The sequence below is a fragment of the Ascaphus truei genome, chromosome 8 (assembly GCF_040206685.1).
Source record: "Ascaphus truei isolate aAscTru1 chromosome 8, aAscTru1.hap1, whole genome shotgun sequence".
In the NCBI taxonomy this organism is placed as follows: domain Eukaryota; kingdom Metazoa; phylum Chordata; class Amphibia; order Anura; family Ascaphidae; genus Ascaphus; species Ascaphus truei.
The window spans coordinates 17,474,781-17,491,838 of NC_134490.1; the positions used below are offsets into that span (position 1 = coordinate 17,474,781).

At 43.7% G+C, this 17,058-nt stretch overlaps 1 protein-coding gene across 5 annotated transcripts in view; it reads right to left on the reverse strand.

Moving 5' to 3' along the window:
• USP54 (ubiquitin specific peptidase 54) overlaps positions 1–17,058 on the reverse strand; it is a 126,098-nt gene that overhangs the window by 18,204 nt on the left and 90,836 nt on the right. For 4 of the 5 annotated variants that reach the window (XM_075610623.1, XM_075610624.1, XM_075610625.1 and 1 more), the window contains exons 5-15: positions 12,764–12,898; positions 10,453–10,566; positions 10,215–10,297; positions 9,037–9,142; positions 7,470–7,616; positions 6,704–6,853; positions 4,721–4,889; positions 3,945–4,115; positions 2,527–2,658; positions 1,963–2,343; positions 1,266–1,500 (exon numbers count right to left, since the gene is read on the reverse strand). In XM_075610623.1, the coding sequence (XP_075466738.1) occupies positions 1,266–1,500; positions 1,963–2,343; positions 2,527–2,658; positions 3,945–4,115; positions 4,721–4,889; positions 6,704–6,853; positions 7,470–7,616; positions 9,037–9,142; positions 10,215–10,297; positions 10,453–10,566; positions 12,764–12,898 (1,823 nt within the window). The remainder of the gene's footprint in view (positions 1–1,265; positions 1,501–1,962; positions 2,344–2,526; positions 2,659–3,944; positions 4,116–4,720; positions 4,890–6,703; positions 6,854–7,469; positions 7,617–9,036; positions 9,143–10,214; positions 10,298–10,452; positions 10,567–12,763; positions 12,899–17,058) is intronic. The other variant, XM_075610626.1, reaches the window with a different exon arrangement.

The following is a 17,058-nucleotide window of genomic DNA, read 5'->3' on the forward strand; positions in this document are numbered from 1 at the left end:
CTTTATTCGAGCTCGGCTAGTCCCACGAATTCGGGTATACCCGGGTGTATTGAGGTTTGTGACTGTTTTCTGCCCGAGTGCATTGAGTTATTTTCCAGGCAGGGATTGAAGCATTTTATTCCCGCTGGCTGCAATACTGCACAGTATATATATATATACTGCATTACAATTCATGAATTTATGCCATCTGGTAGACACGCGAAGCATTGCAGCCTATTAAATCCTAATCATTATCATTTAACAGATCAGCCGCCCGTCAGCCAGGCATGAACCCAGGCTGGGAAGGCAAATGCAACGGGGCTTGTCAGAGGTGAGGAGCGGCGCATTCCAGGTATCTGCCAGGTACATACTGGGTATTTGCTCGAATAAAGTGTGTCGCAGCAGTATGTTAGGCACACAGTTGATGCTGGAATCCCTAAGCCAGTAAGTATCTCTGGAAGTAGGGGGTCACTGGAGCTGAAATAACACCGTTCAACTCTAAAGACCCCTTGCTTCAATCCTGTAATTAAAAAAAAAAAAAAAATAAGTGAAAACCGTATTGCTGCTTTAATATTAATAACGAACCTTTCCATTACAACCTAAATATAATCCTCTCTTCTTCATAATGAAGATAACCAAAATTCTATTGTACTGCATCGTTATTGGTTGCTACTTTTAATGCTTTTTTAAATTCTGTCTCTTTAATCGCTGCTCCTTTTGTCTTGTTTCTGTTAACTATGCATCTTTGTGGCAATGTATTAATTAGCACACTGCGTTCTTTTTAAAAAATTATACTGTTTCTAAATCCTAAACATCTTGTTCTGCAGCACATTCACTGCCTCTTTGTAAGAACTGCAATACTCCCATGCATTTTAGGGAAAGGTTGGGAGGAGCTAGTGGAATTGTCCATTTGCATCTGAATTCAGTCAACCCCATATAATTACACCTACATCTTAAAAATGATTGTGTATGTTTGACATTAGGTTCTACAGACGTATCTTTATTCACATTACATTGTCTTTTTTTTTAGTAGTGGTTCACGCAGAGCAGTAGACAAAAACATTAACATAAGAAATTGCTAAAACGACAGAATTATTAATTGTTTGATAATCAGGGAAACATGAACCATAATAATGTCCCCTGGCATGCCCGCCCTCACACCCTACAGGGAACGCCGTAAAGGCAGCCAAAGGGTTAAGGTGCCATCCATGATAATCTATCTAAAAAAAAAAAAAAAAAAAAAAAAAAAAAAAAAAAAAAATTGCAGACACAGCGCTTGTAATTACCTAAATGCACTACAGTTCTCTGATAAAGGTAAATCCATACTGATTGGGCTATTGCTGTTCCGTTCACTACTTTCATAGCCAGACTCCATTCTCTGGATAAGGCGAGGCTGCTGGTGATCCAGAAGGTGTGGTGGGCCTCGACCCACACCCCAGCTCTTGTATTTCATGCAGTGATGCTTTTCTTTTGCATCAGGGTTGATCGTTTCTCGCATCTCGTTGGATGTCAGTTCTTTGGCTTTTATATGAGGAAAGGAGAAAAAAACGTTTATACAAAACTTGGAAGTTGTTTAACATGTAACAGCTTTCTACAACCACGTCCTTTTAACCCAACCTCTTTAACTGATGGAGGAACCTACAACATGCTAAACAATTACTTGCACAGCCCTGCAGCAATACATGGGTTAAGAAGGGGAAAAACTAATGCATGGTACACCCAAAGCAGATTTCTTCAAGGTAGTTCTAAACACTACTAAAATTCACGGATAGAATTTGCCCAATTTTCAACTTTTTTTATATAATAAGCCATACACAAATTTGGATGGTTGTCTTAAATAACTTGGAAAGACCAGTATGAAGCGCTTTCTAGAGTAGCAAGCACTGAAAAAAACATTAGACAATGTTCTTAAGAACAAGCATAGATATAACCATATGCTAGTCATTAAAATGCCTATTTTAGAGCCAAACACCAACTCCTTACCCGAGTCTTCAAAGAAGGGACTCAGTTGATTGTATCCAGGGATTTTCCTTTTATCTGTTCTGAAGATGTTATCGACGTTCAGGGGCTCACGTGTGGGGCGCCACGTTGGGCGATACCTGTTGGATATGCTAGACTTTGTCTCACTGCTACCACTCAACATCTCCCATTCACGGGGGCGGACAGCCAGGCTAGTAGGAGGCTTGACCTCTATCTGGTCCAAAGTACTCCCTACGTGAAGAAAGCCTTGTGAAGTTTGGGATGCTTGTGATGGTCTGCTGTGGATCATATTGCTAACAGTCGCCTTAAAGTCCCTCAGCCTACTTGAGCTGCTGGACAGTTTCAGGCCAGTTCTAGGAGCCTGCTTCTCCTTCAAAGTCTCACCTAATGCAATAAACAAGGCGTTAAATTACAGCTACAGCAAGCATAATGCGAAAAACAGAACTGAACACAAAGCTTATAACATACATAGACAAATACATTTGTAACAAAACACCAGAAAGGAGAACCTCAAAGGTAAAAATATGAGCCAGAAAAAAAAAACAATAAATAAAGTGACAGACTCACCTTCACTGTGATAGCCCGAAGACTGTGCCTCATCGCCTTTTCGCCGAGGGCGGCTGGAACTTCTCTTCCGATCTGTCAGGGGTCCTTTTCTTGAAAACTGTCGTTGGCTACACTCACTGTCTGTCAAGTGTCCTGCACAAGAGAATCAGCAAGGCAATAAGCTAGAAAGTAGATTCTACCATCTGTACATTCAATGCACAGATGAACATTTGACGGAATTTTACATAAAGAAGACTAAAGTTTGCAAACCAGTAGTAGGGCAACTTCTTACTGTAGTGAAAGACACATGAAAAGTGTATAATACATTTTTTTTTTAAAAAAGAGGACATTTAGGTGTGTTTCCTACATTAGATTCCTATATTTGTAGGGTTCTTCAGAATCAAAATAAACAGTAATACATAATTTTCAACTACTGTATTTCCTCGATTGTAAGACACCTTCGATTGTAAGACGCACCATCGATTTGGCCCTTACAAATGAGGAAAATTACTTTTTCACTTACCATGTTTCAGGAGAGGTCCCATGTCAGCGCACGATGAAGCGGGCGGCGGCGGCAGGAGAGGTCCCACGTCTGCAGATGGTTGAAGATGGACGGTGGGTGTGCAGCAGCAGGACAGGTCCAAAGTCTGCAGGTGAATGAAGATAAGACAGCGGGCGTGCGGTGACAGGAGATCATAATAGCAGGAGAGCTGAGCAGGAGCAGAGTGGCATAGGGGAACGGCTTTGGAGGTGCACACTGTAACCAGAAGTCAGACACCAGTCAACTTCCGGTGTTACAGTGTGCACCTCCCAAGCCGTTCCCCTACGCCGCTCTGCTCCTGCTATTATGATCTATTAGCCGCCTCCGCCACCGCACGCCCGCTATCTTCTTATCTTCATTCACATGCAGACTTGGGACCTGTCCTGCCGCCGCCACCGCACTCCCACCTACTGTCCATCTTCAATGATCTGCAGACGTGGGACCTCTCCTGCCGCCTCCGCACACTTCGTCCTCCGCTGACATGGGACCTCTCCTGAAACATGTTAAAAAAAATTAATACATCGATTCTAAGACGCACACCGATTTCCGACATATGAAAATCGAAAAAAGGTGCGTCTTAGAATTGAGGAAATAGGGTAATTAGCGTGTAATGACAACATTCATTGCTGTGTAAAAATGTTTAAGCAATAGGGCAGGAGTGGCCAACTCTAGTCCTCAAGGGGCACCAACTGGTCAGGTTTCAAGGATATCCCTGCTTCAGAACAGGTGGCTCAATTGTTGACTGAGCCACATGTGCTGAAACAGTGATATCCTTAAAACCTTACCTGTTGGTGGCCCTTGAGGACTGGAGCTGCCATCCCTACATTAATGCATTAATTGCTAGTATCAACGTAAACAATTAATTGCACTGCTACAGCACTATCCCGGTCCCTTCTACCTGTATCTCTGCTGCTTTGTGAGGCTGCATCATTTTCCAGGTTGTAAATCACTGTGCCTTGAGAGTCAGAGGAGAAGTGGCTAACCACAGATTCATGGTGGGAATGCTTATAGTGATAACTGTCAGTGGATGAATCAGTCCTGGTGTCGCTTGAGATGGAAGGTTCCCTGCCTGGTAGAGAAAGCAGGATTAAATGTTTTATTAGGTAGCGAGGACCAGACTGTGTTGAACATCACACTGACAAGAGGAAACAACACACATAAAATACATACAATGGACATATATCTGTAAATGTAAACAGACAGTCTGTTCGGAAATTACTATTTATCCAATAATGTAATTTACAACCAATAGCTTCTGCATTGCTAATGTTCAAGTCATTGATCTCTAGATACTGCATTTTCCCTGCTCTAACGCTTACTGTACACACAGACGAAACAATTTAGGAAGTATTGGCTTGGATGGAAGAATGCATTAGATCAGTCAATTTGCAGCATAATTAAGCATGTTACCTTTATATATTGATTTGTGGCAGTATTGATCCGCAATTATTAAAAGTGAGGCTCAGAACATAGGCACTTCAAGGTGTACTGAAATGTCTTGTTGCTATGACCTATTACCATAGATGTCGCAGAAAGTTATAGGAGAATGTGTTTTTGTGGAGAGTGGAAAGATCCCAATTTTATGCAGAAATTGGAGACTGAGAAAGGAGTGTGATTTGTTGGAAGAGTAAATGCATAGATTGATGATTGAATAAAAGCAGAACTGATTATTACCCGAGTCTTCGCTATCGTAGCAGGTTCTACTATATTGACGTAGGTCCATCTGAGATAAGGCATCTGGCACAGACACTGGGGTACCCCTGGGATCAGCATACAGAAGCAGCAATGGCTGATAATGACCCTTTATACACTTTGTCACTACATCTTTCCATTTTGGGCCAATCTGAAAAAAAAGAAGAGAAAAAAGCAAGCAATGACACTGGGTCAAAATGAACTGCAATTTAGCATTTGCACATTGGAATATGTTCAAATGTACATATATAATGGTATATAGATATCTCACACTAAGAATTATAAAAGCAAGCCAGTGGGTAGTTCTCTTGAAAACAGAGAACAACGTCATACTCACAATTTTTTTTTAAAAGACACAAAAAAAAACCACTTTTAAACATACCTGTACTAGTTATTTTCCCAAAACAGACCATTTCTACCTGTTCTCTTAACGTGAGGTTAGACCAGTTAAATTGTTTGTACTCCAAAGGTATTGTAATGCAAACGTGTTTACTTGGTGCACAGGGATATAAAAGGCCTGCCATGGAGCTGACAAATATTGAACAAGTCTACCAATCTGCATTTCAGTGTGACGGCCACAACAGCACTGCTGCTTCCATGCTTTCCATGCTCCCAGTAAATAATGTTATCCCATTTATGCAATGACCAAATCTTACATAATCTTTGTTGTGATTCCTATTGGAAATGCAATCAATTAATTAACACAAGTAACACTACAATGGTCAGAAAAAGACATCAGTTTGTATTATATTGTGTTACGGTTATATTTGAGAATAATATTAATGGCAAGAGAATTACTAAATAAGGATGAAGACATTGAAAAACAAGCAAATGGGCTTATATGTAACGAGGAACCATAATACTACAGTTATTTTACACTAGTATCAACTTTCGAGATCATTGCAGGATCAGGAGTTTTTCCTTAATGGAACAGGTTTAGGCAGAGTTACATATGCAGACACTGTTCCTTATGGCAGTGGTGCCAGTCCTCAAGCCACCACACCAGGTCAGGTTTTCAATATATCCCAAATTCAGGACAGGTGGCTCAATCAAAGACTGGGCCTCTGATTGAGCCCCTGGGCTTAAGCAGCAACTGATTGAGCCCCCTAAGAGAAGGAGTGGCTCAGTGAGCCGGGGAGCCAGGTTCAGATCCCGTGTCAGCTCCTTGTGACCTTGGGCAAGTCACTTTATCTCCCTGTGCCTCAGGCACCAAAAAACATAGATTGTAAGCTCCATGGGGCAGGGACTTGTGCCTGCAAAATGTCTCTGTAAAGCGCTACGTAAAACTAGCAGCACTATACAAGAACATGCTATTATTTATTATTATTAATATAGACCCTTGAGCTGTATTTTTATAAAAATATGTGATCACAATTCCAATGACTGGACGAAGGAATTTCAAAGCCCAGCTGAATTCACTCAGAACCCCTCCAGCCTAAATCTGCGTCGTCCCAAAGGAGGACAGCCTTTGGCGGCAGCCAAAGAGTGTCAGACGTTTGCTGCGGTTCAGTTGCTTGGTTACGGAGTTGGGTAAAGTTTTCTAACACAATTTTAACCTTTTAAACTGTTACATACACCCATAATCATACATTATCTCTCACTGTCCATGAAATGTCTGTAAATTGAATTTAACTCAGTGCCCAGGACATATTTGAAAACAAGAGGTAACTGTCAATGTATTACTTACTGGTAACATATTTTCATAAATAAACAAACATGTTTTACTGTTAAATTGCTAGACATAACAAATGATTACTTTATACATACAAAATACTTCCATTATAACAATAAAAAAATGTGTTTGTATCCAATTTGCACTATATCCCAATCATGGCATCAATGATGGAGGATCTCAGTGACGCAACATTTTTGATGCCATAACCAATGCAAATCAACAGAGGACTTTTGAAGTGATCTATAAACGTACAAGAACATTAGAGACCAAACTGTTGATTTTCTTGTTACCTCTTTAACATGAGCATCATCAAAGTACATCCACTTGCGTATTTTGGTTTGAAAGAAGAAAGTGGAGTAATGTTTCCCGTAGTAACAGATCATTCCTACCAAATATAGTTCAGAATGTTTTGCTCGGTCATCTGTCACTCTATAAAACAGCTGAACAAAAGATAAGGATGTTAGAGTACGATACCCGGCAAAATAAAAACACATTACAGAAAGTACGTTTTAACATCTGCACTGTATGGGCACAGTTTAATAGTCACTATTAAAACTCTGCGGTTCCATAAAGTTACTGTTGTTATTCACCAAGTACGCATAATTCATGTGCTCTTTACCACTTGGCTTTGTGTTACTCCTTGTACATTCAGAAGCACGGCATCTCCTGTATAAACCTATCACAATTCTCAAAGCAACAATCAAAAATGTATTATATCTTTTTATTGTGTCAGGTCTGTATTTGCCACATCAGTACACTGGCATCTATATTATAGTGTACAAAGACTACAGTACTAGTTGAGGTATGTTCATTCAATCAACTATAACATTGATGGAGAGGCTGTTACTTACTGTAGGAACCTTTTCTGCAATGCAAACTTAATTTGCTTAAAAAGTTTTCTAATATATATTACTGTTGAGCTCTTGGCCATTGAAATGTTAATTTGTAAAAACTGTGCTAAACTGAGATATTTTAGAACCAAAGCTAAAATGCCATATTTATTGTTGAATAAAAAACTTGCTAACCTAATAACACACAGTAGCAGTTTAAACTCACATCTCCCAGCTTGAGGCAGGTTCCTAAGCTGTGAATGACATCTTCAGCCAGATCTGAATGATCCGAGTCCCATACCAGCCCTATAGTGATGATCTGAGGCGCGTTCATGAGCACTCGACGAATTCGGATTTTCTCACCGCAATTACTCTGCAAATTCAATAACACATTTTATAGATTCATTCAGGAACAAATAATGCTTGCGTTCAGGAGGTAATATAGTACATTGACACAATATTTTCCGTTATTGCGGACATTATATACAAATATCACAGACAGACAGACAGGCACACCGACAGACAGACAGGCACACCGACAGACAGACAGGCACACCGACAGACAGACAGGCACACCGACAGACAGACAGGCACACCGACAGACAGACAGGCACACCGACAGACAGGCACACCAACAGACAGACAGGCACACTGACAGACAGACAGGCCCACCGACAGGCACACTGACAGACAGGCGCATCGACACACAGAAAGACAGGCGCACCGACACACAGACAGACAGGCGCACCGACACACAGACAGACAGGCGCACCGACACACAGACAGACAGGCACACCGACAGACAGACAGGCACACCGACAGACAGACAGGCACACCGACAGACAGACAGGCACACCGACAGACAGACAGGCACACCGACAGACAGACAGGCACACCGACAGACAGACAGGCACACCGACAGACAGACAGGCACACCGACAGACAGGCACACCGACAGACAGGCACACCGACAGACAGACAGACAGGCACACCGACAGACAGACAGGCACACCGACAGACAGACAGACAGGCGCACCGACACACAGACAGACAGGCGCACCGACACACAGACAGACAGGCGCACCGACACACAGACAGACAGGCGCACCGACACACAGACAGACAGGCACACCGACAGACAGGCACACCGACAGACAGGCACACCGACAGACAGGCACACCGACAGGCACACCGACAGACAGGCGCACCGACAGGCGCACCGACAGGCACACCGACAGACAGGCGCACCAGCAGGCAGACAGACAGGCGCACCGGCAGGCAGACAGACAGGCAGACAGACAGGCGCACCGACAGACAGACAGACAGGCGCACCGACAGACAGACACACAGGCGCACCGACAGACAGACACACAGGCGCACCGACAGACAGACAGACAGGCGCACCGACAGACAGACAGACAGGCGCACTGACAGACAGACAGACAGGCGCACCGACAGACAGACAGACAGGCGCACCGACAGACAGACAGACAGGCGCACCGACAGACAGACAGGCGCACCGACAGACAGACAGACAGGCTCACAGACAGACAGACAGGCGCACCGACAGACAGACAGGCGCACCGACAGACAGACAGGCGCACCGAGACACAGACGCACCGAGACACAGACGCACCGAGACACAGACGCACCGAGACACAGACGCACCGAGACACAGACGCACCGAGACACAGACGCACCGAGACACAAAATCAATTTTTTACATAATAACCTCTACAATCAACAGAAGCAGTCGCCACTTCTTATTGTAATAAAAGCACTGGGACACTCACCGGACAATTTCGCAGGTCTCCCATAGTACTTGCTTTCTGCAGCAATTCTCCAAACATATCAGGGGTAGCTTTCTCTCTTCTTTCCAACATACAAATTGCCTGGTTGCTTCATTTGTATTAATGAATAAATAAGAAATTAGTACAGTGTAACAAACATGGCAGGAAAAAAAAGGTAGGATTTTAGCCAAAAGTTTATATCTATACACATACACGGGAGGGGGGTGAGGGGTTATCAATAAACTGTGATAGAGCTGATCGGGGCATTATCACGCAAACGTCCACTGACTTAAATAGGAGTTTATGTGCAACAGCGCATTTGGCACTATGGTGCAATTGGCACTATTTCAGTTTAATTAATAATCCCCTGTAAAGCTGTTCTTAAGGAGGGTATCTGAGGAAATTGAGTCATAAAAAAAGGATTTTCATATCTCATGGTTCATATTTACCTCCAGACCCACTAAACACATCAAATAACTGATTTTAATATTTAACATTTGCAAGTTTTTATTTTATTTTTAACATTTAAATCAACAAATGGAACAAAGATAAATTATAAGGGAAACAACCTATGCAAGAACCCAAGACACCAGCTATCTTTAAAGTGCTCAATATCTTATTTTCTGGAGCATATTATATATTTATTTATGAAAGAACAAAAAAACGCAGATGTAAAAATTGTTGTAACGGGTATATACCATGTGTAGGGAACGGCTTGCACTTGTGCTATATGTAATATTAAAAACACCGTCATGTGATTTTGAGAAACTACAGAGCTAGTGTTTCTCAACTTATTTCCCCCAAATGAACCTATATTTACATGATCCGATAACGGCAGTTTCTCCCTCTGTTTATTGATAGTTGATATCAATAACCTGTTCAGAATACTTGTCTAACAACTAAAATAAGACTTCGTCCCTTCTAAATTTGACCCGTTCCATTACATTTAGAATTACAGCGTTAGCAGAATGCCGGTGTTGGTAAATGTAGCTTCCTATTTTTCTAGTATTTTATTTAAAGCCAAATCTTGCAAAGCACATTATAAATAGTTTTCCCGTCAGGGAACATTTCAGGTTATGCGCAGGCATTCTTTGGGGATATGGAGCCCTGGTTGAGAAACACTGCATCACAAATATAATGAATTGCCCACGGCGACACAATTAACCCAATGTCAGGCTTACCAGAGTGCTGTGGTAGAGATATAGTGCACCATCTGGATAAAAGGGAGTGGGTCTGATGTGGCCCCACAGCTGGTACAAACACACTGAAGTAGGAAATAAAATGGCTAAATTATACAGACATTCTGTACTATTAGAAAACCTCCATTGCAGGTCATTGCTGACCATACTATAGGAGAGTACAATATATTTTAACCAACTATCCTGGATTATATGGTGCACCAAGAACACACCACTGTACCTGCTCAAACAAGGTCATGGCAAACTTCTGGTGGGAAATACAGTGCTGTGCAGTGCAGATATCTTCTTTGGACTCATCTGCGATGTGAATGTGGAGACGAATCAGAAGGTTTTCCTATAAATAAAGTGTATGGGGGGCAAAAAAAAATATTATTACGGTGCAGAGTTGCGTTTGACAATTTCGACAATCTAACAAATGGTTCCTAGTAATTCACGTGAGCCTGGTGATACAGAGACCGGGTCAAAATACCAAATACACCGGGAATGGCCAAACTTCCTGGTTACAATTTTGGACTAAAGTCGATGAATAGCCAAAAGACGTGGTACGGGCAGACAAATAATTGAACCAACTTGCTGCCAGAAGGGCAATTTGTTAAACCAGGGGTGCTCAGCTGCAGTCCTCAAGCCCCCCCCAACAAGCCAGGTTTTCATTATATCCCCGCTTCAACACAAGTGGCACCAATCAGAGGCTGTCGAAGACTGCACCACCTGTATTAACGCAGAGACTGATTGAGCCAACTGTGCTGAAGCAGGGATATCCTGAAAACCCAACCTGTTGAGGGGGGGAGGAGGGAGGAGCTTGAGTACTGGAGTTGAGCACCTCTGTGTTAAGATATCATCCTCCCACCACCCCGGTGAAGAAGTAAGGCAATATCTGTTTGAGGGCTGAATGATTTCTAATCATTTTTATTCTGTTATGAATGATTATGGTGTACATGTCTTAATACAGGTAAGTAATGCACCCCTTACACTAAATCGAGAACTTAGATGTTGTAAGGTGGAGGTCTGGCTTGCTGGATAGGATAGATAGGATAGATAGGCTAGATAGGATAGATAGGATGTCTGCTATCATGCACTCGGTTTTTCCACTTCCATATACTTACAAAGGTTCAAGATTATAAAATATTACATATCACATCCCATCTCCCACACCCTCACTTCTACTATGCTTGTGCTGTGCACTAATTGGCATAATCAAATAACTATTTTTATAGGCAGGGTGGAGGACATATTTTGAAAATGATGTCAGATTAAACGAACACTCAGTTACAACTTAGTCATCTGTCAACAATCTTCATTTATGATTTCTCACAAAGTTATAGGAATATGACACATCCGGCCTAAACTAATAAAGAGTGTTAGAAAATGTATTATACTTCACTGTTTGAACCTATTAATTGACCCTGCTTGGGTGTGTGTGCAAAGAGTTCTTGTGCAAGATTCAAAAATGTATAGGGCCCCTTTTACGTAGGTTCAAATACAGATACTTGTTTTATTTGGTTTCAGCTTCTTCTTATTATTATTCAACTGACTCACAGGAAACAAAATTTAGAGCTAGGTATTAGAATTGGAGTCTGTGTTAAAAGTAATTTAAATAAAATGAAATCAACAACTAAATGCAAATTATTTAAACATCTGTTAAGATAGATTCCTACAGCAAGCACAGTTAATTTTTTTTCATAGAAGGCTTGAAATACAGCATTGGGTACAGGCTTTTACCAATAAAGCAAATTAGTACAGTTCTACATTACACGGTTTTTAGACTTATCTACAGGCAGTCAGCCATTGTGACACACACACACACAAAGGATTTTGTTGACTATGTATTTAGAAGGATTAAGTGACATTTAGAAATAAATTGTGCACAAATCTGGGAGCACAATTTTATAAACAAATTCATAGAAGTACAGGAAATTTCTAAGCAATTATTGGACTTTCTATCTTCAGTGGTAAGTTGTTATAAAGCAACTCTTGGACACCACTCAATGGGTTCATACGACTATTGCCTTTACTTAAGGCCACGGGCATGGTCAGCGCTTAGGCGCTGACGCTCGACAGTGAGCCCCTGCAGCCGCAATGAGAGCGGCTTTAGCAGGGGCTCGCGCACGCTTCCGCAGCCGTGCGGAAGCGTGCTGACTTTCACCCGACAGTGAAATTTTAGATTGAGCGCTGAGTCCGCTCACGTGACCTCCAAAGCAACCAATGAGGAGAGGTGAGTGGAGCAGGGGGAGAGATGTGGACGGGAGTGGGGTGAGTTGTTGCGTGGAGGGGGGAGAAGAAGTGTCCCAAGAGGACGGGGGAGAGACTGCCTGCGAGCGGGGTAGGTGAGTTTATGCTCGGGGTGGTTGGGGGGTGGGGGGGAGAAGTGTCCCAGGTACCGCCTCCCGCCCACAAGCGCGCTCACTGCCTCGCCGGCCAGGCCAGCCAAAAGCTCCTGCTTGTGCTGGCCAGGCACAGCGTGAGCGCGCCTCAGCATGAGAGGCAGGAGTATGGACGTGGCCTAAGGGTTTTAGTGTGAGAGCCATACTCACAAAACATTCTGCTGCATCATCCATGATCCCCAGCTGGAAACGCTGCTCATCCTGAAAGGTCTTGGCAAGAGCACTACGAAGTGCATCGGATGGCAATACCTTCTCACTGCTGCACTGAAACTGGTTGAAGATTCCCTGTTGGTACGGTAAAGAAAGTATATTAAAGCGAGTTACATTTAACCAATGAATGCGTGGTAGTGCAAAATTAACTGTATGGGGAAATCAATGTACTTGCATTGGGAAATATACCATCCCCCTTTAGAAAACCATTCTCAAGTCACAAAAAGGTCTGCTCGCTTAGGAAAATATACAGGCCTTCACAAACTATTCATTGAAAGACAAAAACAAAAAAAGCACAAACAAAACACACACTTTAGGGGGTGCTGGTATCTGCAGCCAGGGAATTTGTGTGCCCAACGAAATGGCGGCGTTTAAATGTCCCGTGGGTCAATACGAAGCCGTGACGTCATCTGTTGCTGCTTCCTATTGGCCCACGTGACCTGGACATTTATACCCCTGAGTTACCGGCACACCTTAAGGAGGTAAGTATCTCTAGAAGTTGGGGGTCCCCAGAGCTGAAATGAACACAGTTCAGTTCCAGAGATACCCTGCTTCAATCCTGTAATAAAAAATAAATGTAAATGTTTTACATTGCGCAGTGCTACATGTTCTGCTGTTTTAAATGCACTAGGGTTAGAGAGGATGGCTATAACTTATGCTTGGCAATCTTCTCTGCCAATGAATGGTTTATGGATGAATTATAGCGTGCAAACTAGTGCGAGGTAATGGTGATATTGTGAAATACACTATGTAGATCGTGCAATATACAGTATTATACAGTATTAAAAGAAATAAAAATCGCACGGTGCTACATGTTTTGCGACTTAAAGAAAATCAAATGAAATGTAAACAAATATTTATCTAAAAATAATTTGCCCGGAGGCTTCATGTATACTGTATGTTGTGAGTAATAGTGTTTAGTCATATCCTGCCTATCAACCTACAAAGGAAAGGATGGAATGTCAATATCATAATGTGTTAACTTGATTTGATGCTTTTAAAAATCATAGCTGCAAGTCGTGCCAGACCAAAGAATATTTATTAAAAAATAAAAAAAAATAAAAAAAAATAGGAGTACAGCACATATAAATAAAGTACAGTAAGTCCTCGTTTTATGAAGAATGGCTTATCCGACGCCATCCAATGCATCCCTATGGGCGGTTTTACGCCGCCAAAATGGCTTATCCGACACTCTGCAAAGTTGCAACATTATGTCAATCAGAAGGCTGCAGTCAGGGAAATCATCCAGATCAGTCTGTGTGAAGGTTTAGTGGTGTATTTAGGCCCTTAAACATGTCTAACAGTTTATTATACAGTTCTGGATTCAATAAAAAGAATCTTAACATCATAATTTATGTGTGTGGTGCATATCTTATTGCCTGCGTAAAATATTTGGTGTATTCTAGTGTTAAAAATGCCTTCAGGAACGGAACCTTTCATTTAAACAGTGTTCCTATGGGAAAACGTGATTCGCTTTACAACGCCATTTTGAGTAAAGCATTGTGTCAGATAACCGAGGACTGCCTGTAGAGCTATAAGGGCTGCCTCATTTGGCAATGTATACTCACTAAACAAGAATGGTTGTTCTGATATATACACATGAACATGGTTGGACAATGCATTTGCATACCTAATTGGAGATTCTGTCATACCTGCAGCTAGGGCACAATGGCAAAAAGAGCCTCTAATGAATAGAACTGAGGGCTGTCACTGTGACTGTTGCTCCCTGAATGAGCAACAGAAATGTATAAGCACAAGTGGCTGAATGTCAGCTCTTGGGCATAAGCCAGATCAGAGTCATTTCAACTAACATATGATTGAAAACAATGTGGCATCGTCATAAAACACCAAAAGTGGTAGTGTGCAGCATAGTAATAAATGTGAACATAAATAACAACATGGTCTGGCAAAAAAAAAGAGAGATGATAGTCCAGAGCAGCACTGCAAAAACAAGCTGGGGCCAGGCTCTGTGGATCAGAGCTGGCCATGGTGAAGAATTGCATGATAGATAGATATAGATATAGATATATATATATATATATAGCCCTGGTAAGAAATGGGGCTATAGTTCTATCCTCCTCCTGGTATAATCCCTGGTAAGGGCAGGTTACCAGGCGTTATCATGGGTTTCCCCCACTTCAAGCACTGCCCTGAGTGGTGGAGGTAGGTCACCTGACCCTGTGTCAAAGCAAGAGACACAGGGGTGGTGCCTGCTGATATCATAAAAGAGCAGTGCACTTCCTATTTAGTGTATCTATTCTGTCAGTCTGACAGTAGTGATAGAGAGTAAGGCCTCGGTCCCGCTGCGCTCGTTGGCGCGGGCGGCGGGTCGCGAGTTCCCCACCAGCAGGGGAATCCTCGCGAGCCGGTCCCGGTCCCCCCTGGCTGCACAGAGCACTACACGCTGTAGCGCGTCAGCCGCTGGAGACACCAGAGAATGGTGTTTCCTAGCGTTGACGCGTGACGTGTGTGGCTGTGAGCCAATGGGGAGGGGAGGCTTCGGGAGGAGGAGAGGCTTCGGGGAGCGGGGAGGAGTGTGGAGTGAAAGCAGGTGAGTGCCTTTCTCTGTGTGTGTGTCTGAGTGCGTGCCTGTCTGTGTGTGTATGTGTCTGAGTGCGTGAGTGCCTGTCTGTGTGTGTGTGTGCCCGAGTGCCTGCCTCTGTCTGTGTGTGTGTGTGTGTATGAGTGCGTGAGTGCCTGCCTGTGTGTGTGTGTGTGTGTGTGTGTGTGTGCGCGCGTGTATGAATGAGTGCCTGCGTGTGTGTGTTTAAACTTACCTTCCAGCTCCAGCCCGAGTCCGTGGAGGGAGGGGGGGGAGAGTAGCGGGTCCCTCCGCTCAAGCCACGCCCCCCCTCCCTGTCAAACCGCCCACCTCCCGATCAAACCTCCCACCTCCCGCCCACCTCCCGCTCCGGCTCCCGCTCCCTACAGACCGCAGATCGCGGTCTGTATATCTCAGCGCACCGCCTGTCAGCAGCGCAGGTGCGCTGACTCTGGGAGCGGGGCCTTAGCCTTAGGAGGAGAGGAGTGATCAGCTCATGAGGAGAGCTGATCTAGCTACAGTTAGTGAGGTGGAACCAAATACCTCTCACCCTGCGTAGGGGGTGAGGGAAGAGCTAGCCCCACTCTGGATGCCTTTGGTCCAGAGTGGTGGCAGGGAACATCACAAGGGGGAAGAGTTAGTGGACTGTGCATCAACTGTACCTGTCGGCTGCTGCTGCTGCTGCTGCCCAAGAGAATAAAGAGACTGCTGCTTTTAAAGATAATCATTTGCTAGACTTGAATCTCTCATCCCTGTGGGGAATCTCTGTGGTAAGGATTCCACCCCGCATTCCTGGGGCTTACTATAGATGGAGGCGCGGCACCATTGAACCAGAACGAAGGCATCCACCCCAGTAACCTGTTCCTGTTATCCCCCATGTCATCGCGGGAGACTCAGGCCCTCCTGTTGCCAGCAGGTATGCACCACACAGAGACACCTAGCCAGACCCCAGAACACCTTAGGGGACCCGATCTGCGATTAAGGGGGGGAAGATGGGCTAGATTTGGAGGCGCTGCTGAGATTGCTGAGAGCAACAGGACAGGTTTTCAGCGAAGCAGAGCTGAAAGATGTAGGTACACTTTCAGAGCAAGCGCTGCAGAAGGAAGGGCATTTTTGCAGACTAGGGGTAGTCAGGAGAGACCGTCCTCTCGCACAGTACACCCTATGTGCCCTAGGAGGATGATGTAAATTTGGATAAAGTGGAAATAGCAGTTCTAGTCGCCTTGAGGCAGATAGTGTAGGATTCCTGTGGGGGTAGCCTGTTAACAAGGTCAGGGACTTCAGCATAGGGTCTGCATTATGAGTGGCCAAAAGTAGGTTGACGCCCAGTACTTAGGAATGCCAAGTACACTAGCCAGTATCCAGAAAATACACCACAGAGTGTTTGTAATGAACCGTCAGCGAGTGCGGTGTACAAGGAGAGAGTTCTGCTTAGCCTGTGGTATGCCATGCGTTATATTCATTGGTTAGAGCACCATTAAGTGTAGTAAGTGTCTAGGAACGAGTTACACCCTAGACACAGAGAAGCACTATCGTGGGCTTAGAGGGCTCACTAAAGATGGCGGACAGGAAGTGAGGCTGAGGAACTTCACTTCTGCTTGACTGGAGAAGGAGAAGGAGCTAAGTGCGAAACCAGCAAGCTGAGCAAATCAACCCCCGCGCAAAAGATGGCTGACCTAAGCGTAACCACTTA